Source organism: Leptodactylus fuscus, chromosome 9 (genome assembly GCF_031893055.1).
Source record: "Leptodactylus fuscus isolate aLepFus1 chromosome 9, aLepFus1.hap2, whole genome shotgun sequence".
In the NCBI taxonomy this organism is placed as follows: Eukaryota; Metazoa; Chordata; class Amphibia; order Anura; family Leptodactylidae; genus Leptodactylus; species Leptodactylus fuscus.
Genome location: NC_134273.1, coordinates 71,779,936 through 71,801,848, shown reverse-complemented (window position 1 = coordinate 71,801,848; position 21,913 = coordinate 71,779,936). Strand labels below are relative to the sequence as shown.

General features: G+C 42.0%; 1 protein-coding gene across 1 annotated transcript in view; it reads right to left on the bottom strand.

The window, feature by feature from the left end:
- The window catches only part of PLPPR5 (phospholipid phosphatase related 5), a 136,550-nt gene that overhangs the window by 75,702 nt on the left and 38,935 nt on the right, over positions 1 to 21,913 (bottom strand). Inside the window, exons 2-3 of the mRNA XM_075286579.1 lie at positions 11,169 to 11,301; positions 1,341 to 1,591 (exon numbers count right to left, since the gene is read on the bottom strand). Coding sequence (XP_075142680.1) covers positions 1,341 to 1,591; positions 11,169 to 11,301 — 384 coding nt within the window. The remainder of the gene's footprint in view (positions 1 to 1,340; positions 1,592 to 11,168; positions 11,302 to 21,913) is intronic.

The window sequence follows — 21,913 nt, the reverse complement described above, 5'->3', positions numbered from 1 at the left end:
TTGTATTGAATTATAAAGAATATATAATTTACGCTCAATGACCCATTTGATAATACACAGCCCCATTCATATCTGGGTTCAGGGAGTTCTCTTGGAGACTCCCTGAATGGAAACCTATACGCATTAAAAAGCGGTTACCTGGGAAACCTGCAGACCCCATGGACTATAATTGGGTCCATGTGGTTTGTGCATGAGACATGTGGAGAGAAAAGTTCTGCAAGCAGCATTTTTCTCTCCACAGGTTTTGTTCGGAAACCACGCAAACCTCATTATAGTGTATGGGGTAACTTTTTTAATACCTATTAGGCCGGGTTCACACGGAGTATTTTGGTTCATAATGTGGAATGTAGACGCCGCGGGAGCTTTTGCGGGCTGTATACGCTCCCATTGTTTTCAATGGGAGCCGGTACCGTATACGCGGAGCTATTTTGCAGCCGCCGCAAAATCACGGCCACAAAATAGCGCCGCGTATATGGTACTGGCTCCCATTGAAAACAATGGGAGCGTATACAGCCCGCAAAAGCTCCCGCGGCGTCTACGTTCCACATTACGAACTAAAATACTCAGTGTGAACCTGGCCTTAGTGTTGAGTGAGTAGTATTTGTCGAATACCTCGCCGGCATAGGAATGCGTGTAATCGGCCGAACACCAAGGGGTTAAACGCTTAGGAGATTCGATGTGTTTAACCCCTTGGTATTCAGCCGATTACACGCATTCCAGTGCCGGCGAGGTATTCGACAAATACTACTCGCCCAAAACTAATGCCTATAGGTGTGTGTGTGTGTGTGTGTGTGTGTGTGTGTGTGTGTGTGTGTGTGTGTGTGTGTGTGTGTGTGTGTGTGGAGTCCCCAAACGCAGATGTGATTGGGTTTATTTTGCTAAAAATATTCATGAGCAATCCTAAAGATAGGATTGACACTCACCACCCCTGACTCTCAGAGAATAGAGCATGAGCTCTGCGATGTGTAGAGGCAAGACCAAGTTCATTTATTTATTGGAATGAGAGCTAGGTTGCAGAAACTCAGTCCGGCCACTACAAAGAACAGCGCTGTCTGCTTCCTGCTCCATTTTCTGCATATAGATTGCTAAGAATACCTATCGGGGGTGGCAAGCTCTCAACATGCTATATACACAGAATGTAGCAGGAAAACCCTTCACATATATATTCACATATATATATACATATATATATACATACATATATATATATATATATATATATATATATATATGTGTGTGTGTGTGTGGGTCATCATTGTTTAGGACATTTATAACATAAGTCAACATGTTTCATGTATCATAAGACAGTAAATAAGAGATAATAGCCAGGATTTACTCACAGCCAGATACATTGCTCCATATATACTGAGCGCTGCTTCTTTGGATGGAAACGTCCTCCTTGCTTTGAGTACAAGGTCTGGATTTCCAGTGCAAGCATTGGCATCTGTGATGAACTGTGTAAGCTGGTGGCAACCAAGTGCTGTGTAGTTGGGTTTACAAACTGTAAGAAAATGTGGCGCCAAGTTCCCTGTCACAACTTGTCCAGCATTTACAAATATATCTGTAGCAAATAGTCCAAAAGTATAAATCCCTGTAAAAGAAGGAAAGAAAATCATATTAAGGAAAGATTCCTTATAGGGTATGCATAAAAATCAGGATCAATAGGGATGATACTTGTAGATCCAAACCAGCTCGCCAGCAATTCAGAACCCACAGCAGGTCCCCAAGGACACACGTCATGTTGTTCCCAGACACTAGGGCACTTGCTTCGTCTTATTTATAGGTGCAGCCATATCTTGTGATCATAGCCTTAGGGTTATCTATGCTCTGGGGCGCGCTCTATGTTACAGTTTGCTGTCATAATGTTAGAAGGACATCTCAAGGGAAATCCAAGTATAAACCAGTATAAATAAAACATGACCAAATCCCTCATCTCTCATCACTACTACCGATGAGGCTAGAAGTCTCCTAAAAATGGAAACATTTATTTATTCTGCATTTACAGATATTAGCAAAAGGGAATTTGGGATTTACAAGGTCTATGGGTTTATAAAGGTATTAACAATATCCTATCGTCTTGTGTTTAACCCTACAGAATGTACAATATCTTCACACTTATGAACAAGTTCTGTTGTGTATGTAGCCTGACTTTGCAATTCTGTGTTCTTTCCATGTGCCTTGCTTCCTAAGCTATGTTCACACTTTATTAAGACTGGCATTTTGTATGCCAGTCTTAATTCCCCCACTGGAATGAGATGTGCATCCATTATTCAGAGGCTCCAGCCTCAGGGACTTGAGTAGATTTCCGATAAAACTTAGTTTTCTGATCGGAGTTTGAAAATTTACAAATTTACAAATTTGTAAAATTGTCCCCAACCTTGTGCCCACTTTTGTAAGTAGTGAGCGGGGAGCAGAACCAACTATGTGGTCATCATTGATATACAAAAAGGTACAGTGACCACATTTACACCCATCTACAGAAAACTGGTGCAGATGAGTTAGAGAATTTTCTCCAATGTCTGAAAAATTTAATGTGGATTTGAATCTGTTGCAGAAATCTGAGAATTCTTCCACATGTCTACAGTCTGATATTCTGCAGATTTGAACATGGATTAGCACCATTCAATAAGGCTTATCCGTGTTTAGTTTTACTGCCAGGGGCATAACTATTGGGGTAGCAGTGGTAGCGGCTGCCACAGAACCCGGGACGTTAGGGGGCCCGGCGACAGCAGTTTTTTTTTTTTTAATAGGCCGTTAATGGGTATTGGGCCCTATTTACTTACCGACTCTGGCAGGGCCGGGATCGGTAAGTGACCCCGCGGGACCCACAAACACTATTATTATACTCAAGGGTCAGAGTATTGGGATCAGAGATCTGAGTATACTCACTCAGATCCCCAACCTATCTAGGTGTGAACCTACAAACCATGATTTCTAAAATAAATATGAACCCATAAATATAACATAACGTACCAAAAATTGTGAGGAATGTTCTAATCTGTACTCTTTAACCTCTTATTTTAGCTTTTGCAGCTGTTATATGCAAATGAGAATGTCTTCATATTACAATCTAGTTTCTTAGCAGAAAAATAATCCCTCAACTGAGCCATAAAAGAAGAAAGTAATGATGACAATTCTTACCCAGAAATACTTGACAGTTTAAGCCAATTGTGTATTTCACAGGCAGATCAGACTCAGGTTTTATTTCAAGTATAAATGACCAGGATTATATATATCTGTGTCCTTCCTTATCGGCGCTCTTGACTGGACATGTCCATATATTATTATTATCATATATTAGGGTTAAAGAGACCACCATGTAGGTGTGTGGAGTCTTATTAAGCCATATGCGCTCCACTGTGAGGGATCATGGGAAGAATATGCAAATCTGTCTTCTATGATGTAAATAGGAAGACAGTGCCTCAGTCATGCAGCCCACTAGGGGGCGCTCCCTTTAACATCATGCCCGACCTTCCCAGAGGCCTTTGCTGCAATGACGTGGGATTTTACCAAGTCAGTCTCTCAGCCGAGGACAGCCGTTTCGATCTATTTGGATCTCTTCAGCCTGGCGTAGAGAAAACTGACTTGGCAGAGGTGAGAGGCTGAGAGACTGACTTGGTAAAATCCCACATCATTGCAACAAAGGCCTCTGGGAAGTTTGGGCATGATGTTAAAGGGAGCGCCCCCTAGTGGGCTGCATGACTGAGGCACTGTCTTCCTATTTACATCATGGAAGACAGATTTCCATATTCTTCCCATGATATCATGTTTTAAGCAGCTTATAGTAGTGTCTCTCCTGGTAAAAGCAGCTTATCTCTGATTCACACTATGCAGTTTCTGCTTCTCCATGCTGCTGAGTGTTTGCTGCACCTGGTTCAGCCCATAGTGCACCAAACAATCTTGTAACATCTGTGTGCGCACTTTCCCTTAGAAGTATTAACTATACAAATGATATTTTGCACTTTACTTGTCCATGACCACTCTATTTCTAGGCCATGTGTATAATGTCTGCCATCACTGTGGATGCTGGGAATTCCTATCCCCAATGTTATATGATGCCAATGCCACAAAACTACATTACACACAACATCGCTGCATTGTCTCACAGTCCCTACACATATGATACTATGTACAGCGAAGTAGTAATGCCAATAAAATGTGCAAAGATGAACTGGCACATGGGCAGCAAGGCTGTATGTATGTCTAGGACACACAGGATAGTTGTGAGATCAGACAGAGCTTGAATACTGTAGCTGACTTTAAATGAGGATCAGGGAAAAGTAAATATTAGTAGCAATACTGTGAGTTCTGAAAAGGAAGGGGATATGCAGAAGAGCCCCGTAAAGCCGCGTAACCACCTGAAATTCATATCAGGATATCTTCTGCTAAAGAAGCCACATAGAACAGAGAGACACCTAGTGGCCAGAAGTTTAGAGCAACTGTCCAAGATCAACTAAAAAAATAACCCCTAAACTAAACCCCCTCCCCTTGCCTAACTTCTAGTCTACTTCAATTAAAAATAATCTATAATTACCCATATCCATGGAGTGGTCATCTGACCAATCCAGGGACACTTTCTGATAATCCGGTGATGTTCTGTTTCACGGCTTAGAAAACTAAACGTCAACATTACTCCTCCCCCCTCCCCATCAATACTTACAAAGCTTTCCTGTGTCCAGGACAGCTCCTCCCCTCTTCCTGTCTTCTAGTAGTGGATGGAATAGGTTAGCTAGGGAGACGGGGGGGGGGGACTAATAACAGGCAGAAGGGGAGGGTGGGAGGGGCTAGTAATGGGTGGGATCGCTAGGCATAGGGAGACAGGGAGGGTGGGAGGGCTAGTAATAGTTGGGATTGTTAGGCTTAGGGAGAGTGGGAGGGGTTAGTGATGGGGGGAACACTAGGCATAGGGAGACAAGGTGGGTGGGAGGGGCTAATAGGTGGAATTGCTAAGGTTAGAGAGACAGGGAGAGTGGGAGGGGTTAGTAATGGGTTGGATCGCTAGGTTTAGAGAGACAGGGAGGTGGAGTGTAGGGGTGAGAGGAGGGGTGGCTTAGTAAGAGGGAACTAGTGTAGAACCGATACAGGAAGCTGCACAGCAGGAAGTTACACCATGTAAACAAAGGCAGAGGATGCAGCAGTAACCATAGACACCCAAAAATCACTCCAAACACTGATAAAGGTATATGGGTATATTTATTAACCCATTACTAGCACCAACAAACCTTTATAAAAAAAAATTCTGTCTGGAAAACCCCTTTACGTGCAAAACATCATTTATGTAACATGAATGTAATCTAGGTAAATTCACTGTGACCATCTAAAAGTATTCTCTCATCTGTATGCCCCGCTTCTTTAGAAGAATGGCTAGTTATTTTAATTTCAAATAAATTAATTGTAAAATCATATATTCCTCTTTAATAACACTAAGAACGGTGCCAAGAAGACGCTTAAAGTGATGGGGTTGTTAACTTATAATTAGGTTGTTTGCACTATTATCACATTATTAAACAAATTAATTAAGTGCGCTAATAATTGGAGGAGAAAAAAAGACGGCAAAATTTACTCGAATTCTGGTAAATAAGCATAACGTGAGCGGAGAGATTTTAAGGTAATTAAGTTCTGCTAATTACTACCGCAAGTGAATCATTATCAGACCATAAAATACTGAAAAATGTGACTTCTCGTTAGGTAGATGAGTACACGACTAAGGACAAACTACCAGCAGAAGCCAAAGAGCAAACAACATATTTCTTTTGGATAATGTTCTGTGTTTAGAAGACATTTTTAATTGTTTGAAGTTCATTAGGGTTAGTTTTATTAGATTTTTAAATTTTAATGTGGATTTGACGTTACAATGTTCTGCTGTGACTTGGCCGTTCACATTCTTACATTCGTCTGGCTATTAGCGAAGGGATTTACTTGTGAAGAATGTAATGGTGGCGCGTCTAGGAAACAGCTGGGCCATTTGGTCTTTTGTTGGCTCTACTCGCTATTGTCCGGAGTCCAAATGGTTGGCCTTTAACTATGACACTACAGTTCTTGGACAAAGTTTAGCCGAGAAGTGATAAAGTGGCCCAAGACTTATATCATACTGACACTTAAGATTCATTGAGCCATTAAACTGCTGTTTGTGTAATAATCTAGTTTAACTTCACCTAAAAAGATCTTCTGTGCCAATTTCTTGCTTAGGAAGACTTCATTTGTGCTAAATGTGGCCTGTACAGCAGATTTTTAGTGCAAATTCAGGCAAATTTTTTGTAAAGAGAAAAATATGTATATGAGATAGCTCACCATTTGTATCTGACTTCCATGCCAAGGTGCACGACCCGTGCTTCAGGACTCCACGAAGCTGAATACCAACGACTTTGCAAAAAGATAGAAGGATCTGCAGCACTTGGGTGTAGTAAACCTCGAGGTTAGTTATGAGTAAGGGACACCATTAGTCCGCTTTTGCGTTTTTAAGTCACGTTTTTTCTTTTTTCTTCTGTTCACTATGTTTTTTTGAGTTTGATTTGTTTGCTCTCTATGGCATTTTTTAAACGTTTGATGGATTAAAAGTTTTTTTTTTTAATACACCCAAGTGCTGCGGATCCGTCTATCTTTTTTGCAAATTTTTTTTTTTTTATAAATTTGCCCAATTGTGCTGCACCATAGCTTAGTTGTAATGGGTCATATTCATTAAAGGGGTTGTCCCATTAAAGACATATCCCACAAAGATCGGGAGAAGGGGGGATTCAAAGTCCTCCTGAAACCTCCTTGTGATCGAAGTGTCAGAGCATTTGCAAGACTCCTATCCTGTGGACGAGGACAAGGGTGTCTTTTTGCCTTTCCCACCAATCATGGCACTTTCTAAACAGATGTGTGTTGTAAGGATTGGAGTCAGGGTCAGGCAGTGCAAAGTGACACAGCTGGGAAAGCAACACTGTGCAACTAATGACAAAAGGGGTCACAGGCCCTGCAGCTATAACTATGCTGTAATATCTGAGATGAGGCAGACCAATGCACTTCCTAATTGAAGTGCGCCTACCACGACTCCTACACTTCTATCCCGGTGGCTAGGATAAGGGGAGAGGAGGCCCTGAAAGTGCTAGGGACTGGAGTCACAGGGTCACACCTAAACAGGAAGCACAGTGTAAATGCAATGCCAAACAAAAGACTAAACAGCATGGAACCAGGGAGGACCACAAGTCCCAGCAAGACACAGAAGAGAAGGCGAGGTCAGACGAGCAAGAGGTCAAGCCAGGAGATATAATAAAGGTACCAAATCAAAAGACAAGGGATAGTCAAAATACAAGCCGGGTATAAAAACCAAGGAACAGATAAAATACAAACAGACAGGGAATCAGACTGAGCAGGGGAACCAGGAAACACAAGTGAATGGCTGGCAAGGATCCATGCCTGGGTGGGGTTTAAATAGCAGCAGAGAAACACACCTGATGGCTAATGGCATGGAGACTGAGAGCAAGGAAAAGATTAACCCTTAATGACCTAAGCACACCCAATAGAACTCCTAACACGTCTCCCAGGGAGACGCCGCGCAGCAAGGAGACCGCGGCGACTCCGTATCCTGAGATGTGTTAAATGGATGGAGTCTGACGCTGAGCTATGTTCACACTAGTGATCAGTCTCTCATCAATCGGATCCACATGGGGACCCGAAAGATGGAGACCCTGTCCACTTAAAAAGCAGTTACACACAGAAACCTATGGATCCTGTAAACTATAATGTGGTCCACTAGGTTTCCACCCAGTTACCAACCGGATTCCGACGATTTTTGGTGGATTCTGCAAAGGAATCTGCCTAAGGCCAGGACCCCATGGGACGGAAACGCCGCGATTTGCCCATGGTGGAGACGCCGCAGGAAAAATCGCAACATTTTACAGTAAGGGTAAAGTGGATGGGATTCTAGCAAATCCCATACTCACTTTGCGGTAAAAACTGGGGTGTGGACATGCCGCTATTTCCAAAACTGGTGTTGGTTTGGAAATCGCAGCATGTCAATTATACCTATGGAAACGCTGGTGGGGTCCCCATAGGTATAATTGTAACAGAAAGTTCCTGGAGGAAAACGTTGCAAACTTTCTGCAGGAACAACCATAATGCGTTGCTGCCACGTTTTTTCCCGCAGCACTTTTTGGCTGTGGGACGTCTCGTGGGGCCTAAGAGGGATCTGTTGGGAAGGGCCAAGGGTTTAAAGACCCTAGACGTGTATGATTCCCTACTGTATGCCTGAAAACTGATGCTTGTCTTATCAGTTTCTGGCACGTTGCGATGAACATAATTATTAAGAGGCATTTACTGAGTTTTGGAAATAATTGGAGATTTTCTGGCAAAAATTTTGCAAAATATGATCTTCAAAAAGAGAAGGTCCATGAAAAATCATTAGGACATCTCTTCATATACTTGTATATCAGTTTCCGATTCTTTTGTGCCTGAACTGATCAAAAGTGATGAGAAAAACAGACCTGTGCAAACAAATCTAAAGTGAGGTCTGGAAAAGCCTTTGAATCAAAATTTATATTCAGAAATAATCTTTTCTCCGGGGAAAATGTCATGGACACATTTTAACAGAATTGCTGTTTTAGCTGTATGGCAGGCTCCACTGGTTGGCATTACATGTTCAGCAGAATGTTCCCAGCACAATAGGACAACCTGCTATTGTTTCATTACGTGCCAATCATGACAGTGTAATGAAGATGCAAGCAAGCTGGACGACAAGGTCAAGTTCTGGCCAGCTCTTCAATGTATCCCAATTGATAGCCTGTTATGGCAGATGGCCACTTTAAATGTCACCATGTAGACATGACATGTATACGCTTGCCAACCTCACTACTTGCCAATTTGGCTTCAGTACACTAATTTTGGGGCTGACCTGAGCATAAAAGGCATTTTGATTTTCGCAACCATTTCTTTTTATGGCCATGGAGACATGAAGGTGGATTTATGTCCTATCACAAGGAGGAAAATCTCATTTATTTTTGCTGTGGGAAGCCTTAAGTAGATAGGTTCAATAAAGACTTTATGTGAATTATATATTTTGTACTCATTGCAAACTCTGGTTTAGATGTAAATTTTGGACAAACGCTAAATAAAAGAACAATTAATAAAAAAAAAATGTAAAAATTAATTTAAAAAAAATCATCTTCTAATCTTTAGACCAGTAACATATCACTGTATTATGGCTCCGTACAACTAGCAAATACGTGGCACTATGTTGTAGTGTGGAATGTAAACATTGTTGCACCCCATATGACCACTGGGGCCCAGGCACAGGACTCAGTGATCCATGGGGTCCACTGAATGCTATTCAGGACAGAGACCCACACAAGGCACCATGACAGATCCCAGGAGAGGTGAGTAGGAAAGTTTGATATGGCTACAAACCTCCATTGAGCCTCTGGGATCTTAACGGTATGTTCACACGGTGGAAAATGGATTCCAGGTGTGAACATACCGCATGGCTAGCCGCAACGGAATGCTGAGTGTCGCGGCATTCCGCTCCGGATTAGGCCTAAATGAATGGGTCTAATTGGGAGGGAGTCTCTCGCCATGGACGTCGTGGCTGAGTCGGCCATGGAATCTGCTGCAAGATAGGGCATGTTGCTTCTTTTATCTACTAGTAGCTAGAGGAAAAAGAAGCAAGCGGCTCCCATTGAAGTCAATGAAAGTTATTGAAATCAACGGGAGCCATTTATGGCAGCGGATTTTGAGGCAAATTCCGTGTCAAAATCCGCTGCCAAAAAAACTCCATGTGAACATACCCTAAGAGAGAAAAATGTTTTCTATATGGTGAACCTAATTTTTGGCTTCAACTGAATCTGAAATTTTAGAGAAATACATAAAGAACCCAAGTTGTTACATACTGGTTCGCTCATCCATAGTCACCAGTCATAGACAAATATAGAATAGACAACCTGTGACAGAGTATCCTGAAATCACATTGTTTTTAAAAGATGATAATTAGAGATGAGCAAATCAAAGCTGATGAAATGGAATTCGATCTGAATTTCAGGAAATTTTTGATTTGCATAGAATCCAGATTTCCTCACGCTTCATGGTAATGAATTGCATTTTTACATAAAATGGCTGCTCTACGTTAGGACATGGGGCAAGGAACTCTGGATCAATCACAATGCCATGCCAATAAGCAGCCAGTCCTGTGATGTCACAGCCCTTTAACCCCTTTGCAACTACCAATGGAATCAGGAGCGGGTGTTAGCGGTAACTGACACCCTTCTCCATAACCCCCGGTCAGAGCACAGCTACGATTGTAGGGTTTAACCCCTTGGATGCTGCAATCAAACATGACCGTGGCATCCAAAGGTTCCACCATCCTACATGTCACCCTCGGCATCCCCCGCAGCGAGATCAGGGGGTGCCGATATGCATCTTCTGCAGCCTGGGGTCTGGCTAGTAACCCTGGACTGCTAGGGTTGATCTTTCCCAGAAGTGAAGAGGTCAGCCTATGATACTACATAACACTATACACGTGTATTGCAATCTATAGTGTTGAACCAGTGATGCATCAATGGCTCAGGTCCCCTAGTGGGACATCACTAAAAACCACTACAAGGCACAGTGTTCTACTATACAGGCTCTCTTTTTCTATGTAATTCACTGCAAATTAATTCAGATCGAATTGAATCGTATTGAAAAATTCTAATCAAATTTTTGAAAAATTCGCTCATCTCTAATGCTGTTCCAGTGCCACCAAATATGAGCATGTCCTACCAATCAGGAAGGTAAGGAAAGTCACATCCGCTTGACACCTTGCCCAACTATATCCATCAGTGAAGCTTATGATTACTTTGAGGTCTAGTTATTGTCACATATGAACATGCGCCATAGTTACAAAAAGTTCCACCACTGCAACTATTTATAAGTATCATTTGTTGGCAAAAGCTATATGACTCCCTCTGTGAGTCTTAGTCATCCTCACCTTCATTGGATACATAATGAATGTCAAGTAGAACAAGTCTATCTATAGTATAATACCTGCAGAAGAGATAGGGGGCATTATTTGCTTATAAAATATGATACAAATGTCAGATCATTATATGAAACTTGAATGATCTAACTATAGAAAGTGTTCAAGGGTAACACTTCACAGCAGTACATTTCTCTAAAATTCACCATTACATGAAAAGATCAAAGTAATAAAAGCTTACCAAGGAATCTGACAGTTCTCCGCACCAGTGGATTAATATAGCAACAGTCTCCAGTTAAAAGAGTTTTTTCCTGGTTCTCAAAGTCTCTCGTCGCTACCTGTAGGCAAAAGACTACAGTCTCTCCAACGATTATCTAAATAGGAAACATAAGAAGGAAGACGCCCATTAGAAATCCTATAAACAAGGTTTAATTGGCGCATTGCATGGCGGATACGGTAATGGCACACTCACACATGTACTTGTTGGATTGTTTGGATTCCCATTAGTTTCTTTATATTAAGCCTGATATTTGCAATTTATGTGTCACATGGCTATAAGTTATTCATTTATATAGCTATCCATGTGTATTTACCGTAGATTGGGAGGGTCAACTCTCTTTGCAAAGGGTGTCACAGGCAGAAGATGGTAGGGGTCTGAGGGGCATGAGCAGTGCTCCAGAGAGTTGAAGACCCGCCCCCAGTGCACCAATTGACCAGATGTTTATAAATAGTTGTTTTTTTTCTCCAAATCTATAAAAGTGACATACGGTTAAGTTCGTGTCTATGCCCAGACCCAGAATCTGGACTGCAGACTGTACCGCTAAGGGAACAGGGGAAGGAGACTTTGCCTGACGCTACGGTGGCTAGCTAGGCCCTGCCTGCGGGTGGTGGTCAGCTGTACCCAAGTTAGCCTTGGCCCTGACAACTCCTGGCTCTCTAACACGAAGGCCTAGCCGACAGATAGGGCGAGAGCTACAAGAGAAAGCTAGGGACTGGGGATACTAAAGTGGTCACCCCTGCAGAAACCAAGGTGCAGCTGCAGATGAAACAAACAGGATGGGATGTGCTGGACAACAGACACGCAGCACAACACAATACACAACAAGAAAATGAGGAGAGGGAAAGTGGAGAGGTGAGGAAAGGGTTAACACAGGACTGGGGCAAAACAAACTGGAACCCAAACCTCAAACAACCAGATAGTGCCAGGCAAACAGAACTGAAGGACAGGGTAGAATAGAAGTGTGGAGGGACAAACCAGACTCACACACAAGGCAACACTCACACCACTTCCTAGTCAGTTGTAATTCCACAAAACAATCCTCCTCCCTGAGCCACAAATTCCAGTTGGTAACAACGAAAACCGGCAACTAGTGAAGCCAGCCCTCCTCCTAATAAAGGCCCCAGAATATTCCCATAGGATAATGGTAACAACCAACACCTGAGGTTCGATCCAAAAACCCTCAAGTACATTCTGAAGGCCAATACTCAATGCCCAAACAGATGGCCCAATGGCAAGGAAACCACCAGAAAACCACAGACCACCGGATCAAAACCCTGACCAAACCCCACCAGAAAAACATGCAATTTTTATACAAGACTTCAGGTCGTGACATACCCAACAAAGGCATGATGTTTATCACTGTAATATGCTCTATAACAGAGTGGAGGCAATTTATTATGCTTCGGGGAGTCCCTTTAAGGGGTTAAAATAGAACTTCGAGTTACAGTCTTGACAACTTGACACATTCTATTGTTTCTTTCTTCCTTTCCTTGACAACCTCTCCGTTATGATGGCCATTTTGATTACAAAAGAAAAGGAAAGGGGGAAGGGGATTTTTAATAAAAATATATAATTGAATTCAATTATTATGGCAAGCGAAGAGAGACAAATCCCATCAGCTGCAATCTGACAACGCCTGCACATTATTATCAGTCGTTTTCATATCTCCAGATCAAAATTCTGAACTATACAAGTCGTATCACAGGGAATCTAGCAAAGAGTCGCTTTAGTAGGGAAGAGAATTGGTTTTGTGCTGTCGTTGTGTCAAGTCTTGTGTCTTACAAGGGTTTCTGTCCGACGTCTTGGTAAACACTTAATTTGTTCTCGACATTGAATAGATTACAGAAGGCTTTTGGTATAAGGAAATACGCGGTTTTCATAGTTCCTATTCACCTGTATGGGCGTTATGGGGTCTGAGTAGATCAGCACTCTCAAAGGGTAAGTTCACACAGAGATTTGTGGTCAGGATTTTGACCAAAAAGACGGCTCCCATTGAATTCAATGGTAGCAGGTCAGGTGTTTTTTCTGGGTGCCAGCTTGTGCCGGCTCCCAGAATTAGAAGCGAGATGCTCATTCTTCAGGCCATTTCGCCTCATGATTCGGCCTGAAGACACTCCCTTCTCCCGACTAGGCCCATTCATTGGGCCTAATCTGGAGTGGAGTGCGTGACTGGATGCTGGTGCACTGCATCGGCATTCAGTCATGGCTACCCGTATTTTGGATCGGAACCTGAGGCGGCCTCCGCCTTAGGTTCCAGTCCAAAATCCTCTGTGTGAATTTAAGTTCACACAGGGTTTTTTGGTCAAAATTTTGAGGCCGTATCGGGCATATCCGGTCAGTTCTTTCTTCCAGGAGCCGGAACAAACGACATGCTCATTCTTTCATGCGAATCCGCCTCGCGACATCTGCCTGAAGACATTCCTTCCCGACTAGGCCCATTCATTCAGGCCTAATCCGGAGTGCAGTGTGTACAGTGTGTGCAGCAGCTATCTGTATTTTGGACCGGAACCTGAGGCGGCCTGCGCCTCAGGTTTGGTCCAAAAAGCACATGTGAACCTACCCTGAATGTTCCCAAAAATCCTGACCTAGGGGTCAGGATTTGGAAGCCTTGACGGATTTGGAAGACTGGATCCACATAGCTGGGATGTGATTGAACAGTGCCGACATGGATGATAGCGAAGGAAATAATGAGGAACTACACGGGGAGGGAAAAAGTTAATAACAGTGTCAAGTGATTCAGATTAATGGATATTGAAGGAATGAATAGCAACGGAATATAAGGAGCAGAAGTATTGGATGTACTTCTACAAAAACAAGTAGTTGTAACACGTGAGCAATAATACAATGGATAAATATATATTATTTATTAGATAGTAACACATTTTTAATACAATTTTTTGAGAATTTTGCATCAAATTTGCAGACTTTCTTAAATCTCTCCTTGATGGTAATTATTCTATTGGGAACTCTTATGGTTTACTTCTAGAGTCAGATCTGTCCTGTGGTGCACAGGTGCGGGGCTTGTTACAGTAACACTACAGTAATCACAGCTCTACTAGCTCACAGCTCTCATGTACGAGCCAGGCACCTGTCTGCTTATCACATGGTCAGGAACATTCAGAGAGAGATTCATTATAAGGGAAATTTTTAAAGTCAGTTTTTTTGGAGTCTACTTTAGTGTAATTTGAACCAAATTTATCAAACGTTGCACAAGGCTGTATCAGCAAACTGTAATTAGCTGGACTGATTGTCCTGCTGACACTGAGTAAGTGACGCCACTTGTCCTATCTCCCAGGTCCGTGGCTATGGAAACCTTGTGTAAACAATGGGAGGAATAAGTTCACATAACAGGCAAACAAAGCAGCATTTCTGAAGCAATATATTTAGCAAAAGTCTTCAATTTACATAAGCTACCAGTATAGATAGGATTGGATTGGAATTGAGATTGGAATACCCCTTTAAGATAATTCTATTAACATGCATGCAGTATACATAATAAATGTGAAGAATGTGAAAGACAATTGGGGAGGGGTGCAGGGACTAAAAAACTGTTTTCACTGGACTTCTTTAGCACCTATTAGTAACTCTATGCAGGAGAATCATAGGAAGACACACCAAGTCCATCCAGATGTTACCTGGAACACATTTATAACTGCAGTCACTGAATTGTTAGAAGGTTCATTCATGTGAAGGAATACATCAAAGGATCAGCGTTGCCTTTTACTGCTGACCTATTTTCAGGAAAGTTGCTCTAGGGCAGCTACTCCATATGGAATGATAAAGTGAGGGTGAACCCTGATATACAAAAGTTGTAGCTTTATACTAGTATAGAAAAGTGACCAAGTCATTGAGTCTTATATCTGGAATAACCTTATAAGGCTACATCTAAGTGTCTGGCAGAAATCCCAGATGAAAAGGTCCTGCAAGGCAATAGCGATGTCTTTTAAAACAATAATAGACATCTGACGGACCCCATTAAAGTCAATAGGGCCCTTCGAGATCTGTTGCTTTGAGATCATTTTTCAGTTTTTCCGACCAGAAGACTGGATACACCAAGGCAGGTGTAAACCTAGCGTAAGAAATACATCCTCAGTACAAGACATTCCTATTCTCCAATATCTGTTCTACAATACTTTGTAAATTAACTTCTTCTCTGGATAGTTTTCTCATTTTACGTCTCAGCATGGTTGTTATGTAGAATCAGTAATCGGCAGGTGATAATTGTACTGTAACATTCTGTGACTATATTTGTACAGCGTTATAAAACCAGACTCAACAGTATTTCTGTTGTTATCTAAGATGCCGCCATGTATTGACACCCATAGAAATTAATTTACCATAATACAACAAATGGTCCAAACATGCGGAAGACTTCTTTACAAACCCAAATTTCAAGATAATCTGGTCTCTTATAAGACCAAAAGCAGAGATAATGCATTGTGCGGCGTCTGTGATTAAAATAATACAAAATGAAGATAGTATATCACAGATAAGCATTTCTGATTCTCTAATTTAACTGGAGTATTTTGCATACTTCTTATAGTAAAAAGGTATATTGTATTTCCAATATAACACATTTTCAAGTTTTTCTAAGAACGGAGTCAAAGTATACTTTAGTTTTCTAATATGGTAACTATGCCGTTTGCAATCCCTAGCGGCCTCAAAACAAAGGTATAGCACAAAACTGAAAAACATTCAAAATTCAAAAATAATACTCGTGATGCACCTTGGCATCATCCAATGAGCATTAAACAGACAGAATCAGTGCTGCACCTCCCATGAGGCGACCTGAAGCGACCGCTTCAGGCGGCGCTATGCCAGGGAACTGGGGGGGCGCGGCATTTTTGCTTACCTAAGCCAGTCCACTAGACTAGCTTAGAATCACCGTCTTGGCAGCCCGGCACGGGAAGCGAGCGGTGGATTGGGGAGGCCCTGTGGATGCAGCGCTGCTCCAGCGGCCTCCCCTCACGCTCAGGCAGAGACCAGGTCCTCTCCCTGCCTGCTAACGCTGCTCCGCTCCGCCCCCTTTGCTCCACCTCACCCCCTTCACTCCGCCCCACCCCCTCCTCCCTCCTTTTTGCATTTTCACTGCTGAAGGTAAATGAGTTGTCTGCACAGCGACAAAGAAGTGAGCTTATGCCAACCCCAAGATTTAATTCCAAGTCTAATGATTAGGGCTGAGCCGATCTTGAGATTTCAAGATCAATTTTAAAATCCTATTTCCGATCATTTTCCTCCCAATCCCGAACACGATCGTGAAATTTGCTCGATCCCCGATCTGAATCCGATCTTTTCCAGTCCCGAACGCTCAACCCTAGTCAATGCTTCTCTAAAGGGAAAAGTCACTTTCTAGGGTTGAGCCGATCTTGAGATTTCAAAATCCATTTTCCGATCATTCTCCAGCCGATCCCGATCGCAATCATGAAATTTGCTCGATCAGGATCCGATCTTTTCCAATCCCAATCATTCAACCCTACTAATGATACTTTAGACTGATTACATTGTCACTATTTCATGTAAGGATCCTTCATTTGTACATTATATCCAATGATTCCATCCTACTCTTTACAACTCTTAGGTGCATATATTGGAAGTCTGGCCTGGACAATCATTGTTACATAGCAAAACATAACATAAGACAGTACAGAATGATAGATCCCGATCGCAATCATGAAATTTGCTCGATCAGGATCCGATCTTTTCCGATCCCGATCACTCAACCCTACTAATGATACTTTAGACTGATTACATTGTCACTATTTCATGTAAGGATCCTTCATTTTTACATTATATCCAATGATTCCATCCTACTCTCTACACCTCTTAGGTGCACATATTGGAAGTCTGGCCTGGACAATCATTTTTACATAGTAAGACATAACATAAGACAGTACAGAATGATAGAAAGTGATCAAAAACTATGGGACAAAAACCCAAAAAGGACCCATATTAGCTCTGCAGTGTATACCAGGAGGCCGGATTCCTTCTGTAACTGGAACAAAACTATCAGTCACAGTTACAAGGGAAATTAGCAAAAAGTAATCTTAAAATGCCCTCAAAGGTCTATAATGATATAAAAAATAAAATTTAATGCAGACTTAAAAAAAAAAAACTGGAAAAATGTGAAAGCAGAAACACTTCCTTTCCTTTTTACATTTCTTGTGCAAAAATAAAAATGAAGTCCTCTGTATCACAGAAAAAGATGCAAAAATTATTAGCATAACATAAACGGAAAAAATGTTAAATCTCCAAAACTACATGTACCAAAAAACCTGAAAATGTGCCCCATGATAAACCAGGGAAAATGGTCTGGACATGAAGTGGTTAAAAAAAGTTGTTGTTTTTTTTTTTTTCCAATGGGAACAATGAGAACTTTCATTCAATTATTAAAATCCATTTCCTTTGTATTTGGTATTTTTAGGAATACAGTAAATGAACAACTGGGCGTACCTACAAAATGCTAATAGGACAGAGTGGGGGAGTGTAGGGTAATGCTCCAAACTAGTAACTGGAAGTAGAGTAGAGATGGACGAACCTCCCAAGATTCGTTTTGTTTCAGATTCAGCTGGCTCGGGTCCTTGATTCATTTTGAATCAAATAAGGTCAGATGGAATCAGTCATGAAATAGGTGGATGCCCAGGGGAGGTGTAAAAAAAAAATTATACTCAAGGCCCAATCACAGACCACAGCAGTGACCCTGGGCGCATAACATTACCAGGAGAGTGCTAGACGCCATGAGGAACGGTCAGTATAAGGGTTAGTTCACATGGGGAGCGTTAAGGTGGATTTTGGCACCAAGAGTGATGCGGGGAACCACATCACTCTCGGATCAAAACCCACCTGCCATGACTTTTGCGGCTTCCCTCCCCCCCCCCTCCGGAGCAGGCTCAAATGAACGGGCCAACTCCAGAAGGTGCTGCCGCGAGGCAGACGCCGCGGCTCAATGAGCCGCGGAGTCCGCCTGAAGAAAGGGCAGCCCACTTCTTTTTTCCGTGAGTGGCCATGTGAGGGGGCAGATTATGATGTGGATTACACGCCCTAATCCGCCCCCTCTGTGCCCGTATGAACGAGCCCTAATTGTTTTTATTTATTTTTTTTCCACCTCCCCTGGAAAAAGACCTTGACCTCAGAGTATAATAATTTACCACCAAGCATGTTGTGCTGACCATTGTAACTCGTCCAATGAATCCCCAATTGTTCAGTCTTGTTATTAACAGAACAATTTGGGATAAAACCTGGCTCGTGGCTCAGCACATTGCCCATTTCTAACAGCCAGTTATCAATTTATAAATTTCTAGGTGGTAACAAAGGAACAGCATAAGGTAGAATATCGAAAAAAAAAACATGTTCCAGAATTATATAATGGAGAATACAAGTATCTACTAAAACAGACGAGTCAGGGGACAATCAATAGGGCATTAGCTTTGGCTACCATTGTCTCCTATAGAATATTAAGTTGTCCTTTCCAAATGGCACCGTAATGGATTTTAGCTTTTAGGCATCCAGAACTCAATGTCCTGTTCTATGGGCTCATTCTGTTCTTGTGTATTGTATTTGCTTGTAGAGTCACACTGTTTTCTTTTCACAAAATCCCAGTCGCTCCATGTAATACTCCAACCCAGACTGTACAGTAGGGGGATAACTAACCACATGGAGGTCACAACACAGAGATCCTGCACAGACTGTGCTATGGGTTCATATATGGTCATGAATTGTTGTCCCCACCTGCTATGTTTAATAGGGGTTCATGTGTTTCATTGCCCTTTAAATGGATTAAAGTACTTGTATTTTCTGATGCCAGCAAGTACACAGAATCCATATGTCTTATACAATCCCTGCCTTCAACAACAGTGTGTGAGTGTGGGAGGACGACACATTGTATTGTACAACACGATTCACGCTAACAAGGTTGTTAAGCGGTAAAACATCTTTATGTATATTTTTCAAAGATGAAATGTGAATATAAATGTTCAGCAAAATAATGTCTGATGTAGTCATCAAAGGGCACATTATTAGTGAACTATTCAGAGACACATCAATGTCTGATAGGCTTTTGTATGCGTTGGATTTGCCGTGGTTTTGTTGCATTATATCGCCATTATTTTATAATATTTCATCATGTCTTTTAGAACTAATTAGTTAATTTATAATTATTTCTCAGTTTCTCTCTTCCGTCTTCAATAAGAATGATTGTTAATGTTTTGTAAATTTCAATAAGAGCTATTGTTAACAAAAAGAACATTTCATTATGTAAGTACATTATTGCTGAAATCGGGGGTGCAGGTAAGGGGAGGCCGATTGCGTCCACCAAATTCTGGGCATCTATTAAAGGACTAATAAAGGGAAGAAAAATCTTGCTAGGGGCCACACGGTGGCTCAGTGGTTAGCACTGCAGCCTTACAGCGCTGGAGTCCTGGTGTTCAAACCCCACCAAGGGCAAAAAAAAAAAACCATCCGCAAGGAGTTTGTATGTTCTCCCTGTGTTTGCATGGATTTCCATCCCATATTTCAAAGACATACTGATAGGGAAAAAAATGTACATTGTGAGCTCTATGTGGGGCTCACAATCTACATAAAAAAATCTTGCTATATTTCTGTACAGAAATGTATTACTTAGGACTCGTTGACATCTGCATCAGTAATCTGCATGAGAACCCCTCCGAATTGATTACCAAACGCATTGGCAAGCGTTGTGCAGTGAAAGCACATGGACCCCATAGACCAGACCTGGGCAATGTACGGCCACATCTAGCCCTCTGACTGCTTCTGTCCGGCCCGCATAGCTTTTGGAAGTTTGTTCAAGGACCTGTGATGACATCACCACAGCCTATCACCAGGATAGGCTATGACTCGTTAGTGGGCGGAGCCACACAGGACTGTGCTTGCTGCAAGCTGCCGGCAATGGAGGCTGCTGGATGATAAAGAGAGAAGAGACAGCATGTGTAAGTAAGAGGGGGGAACTAGGGGCAGATGTAGGGGGGCAGTTAAACTGAATGCACATGAAGGGGGAAATCAAACTAGGAGGCAGATGGAGGGTGACATTAAACTGGGGCAGCTGGAGGAGGATATTAAACCATGGGGGGTAGCTGGAGGGGGACATGTCTGCCTCTAGTTGCCCCCAGTTTAATGTCCCCTCCAACTACCCCACTGTATAATGTCCCCCTCCAGCTGCCCCAGTTTAATGTCCCCTCTAGTTTCTGCTGGTTTATACTGGGGCACCAGGAGAGGGACTTAATACTGCGGGACATTTGGAGGGAAACATTATAATGTGGGGGTGTATAATGTTAGGGTGACTTGTAAGAGGATTATACTTTGTGGAGACACATGGAAAGATGATTGAGAATGGGTGGAGTCAGCGTATAAGTGGGTGGAGCTAAATTTGCCACGGTGTGCATGGCCCTATAGAACCATTACAATTTCTTATGTGGTCCCATGGGAAAATTAATTGCCCACCCCTGCCTTAGACTATAATGTAGTCCAAGTGCTTTCCGCACGGTCTCCGCACGAGTCATGTGGACAGGAAAGTAGATCTTGAACTACTTTTCTGTCTGCATGTTCCGTGCGGAGACCATGCAGAAAGCACATGGACAGAACTTTTTATCATTCTTACTCTTATTCATATTACTTGTCATGCATTAGTGTTTGGTTAGAGTTTGGAAACCATACGTGAGTATCTTTTCCTTTGTTCCTGGTTTTGTAGGTGTGTAGTAAATTATACAAGCTCAATGTGAGGATCCTGCATAGAGTACCGCACATCTCACCTTCCTGGACACTATGAGAAGACTTGGTGGAGAACCAAACTGTGGAGCTGGAGGACAATGGGCAAACTAGATGAAGGTATACTCTAAGAAAGCTCACATTATTCTTAATTCCGAGTATCTAGAAATCAACCTAACTGAATGCCTTTTACAATGCTGTTCCGCTAATCTTATAAGGCCATTAAGAACACATTTTAGCTCAATACTTCAACGTGAAAGTTTTCCACTCAACAATTCATTTACTGTACATTAAAGTACAAGACCATATTGACATGAGGAGGTCATTCAGGCTATCTACCCACACACTCCTGACTACGCAGTAAGCCGGTCTGTATGCTATTAATTAAACTAGTAACCTTATTATGCATTGTATTCTTCAGTATAGTACTTGGAGTACATAGAAGTCAAGAAAACCTTTGTACTGGTGGTAATGAAGTCTTGACCTTGACAATTCTAAGACAATAAACAATAGCACATCATTGACTGTCTACCTACCTATTGTTTTATTTACAGAGTTGCAAATATGGACAGTACGGTCTAGGTATATACGGTAGTAGGTATAATATTTAAAGGGAATCTGTCACCGGAACCCAGAATATCAACTCAACAAAAAACCACCAGAAAGGGAAACGGACTCAAGTACCTTGACTCGATACTTGGAACACTCCTTGGAATCATGAACGAAAAACATGGTAAAAGGTCCAGGGTTGAGACATGACCTTTTGCCATATTTTTTTGTTCATATCAACTCAGCCCTGAAGACAGGGTCATCTAAATCAAACAGTGAATCATTGCCTCTGCCAATATACAAATGAGTTCTTTAGAGCCACCACAGTAATGGCCACTTACCTCTTTGGAGCAATGGCAATGCCCTTGTTGCTTCAAAGAGCTCAGCAATGGAGACATCGATAAACAATAGAAAAAACACTGGTTGACTCAGGGGCTCCT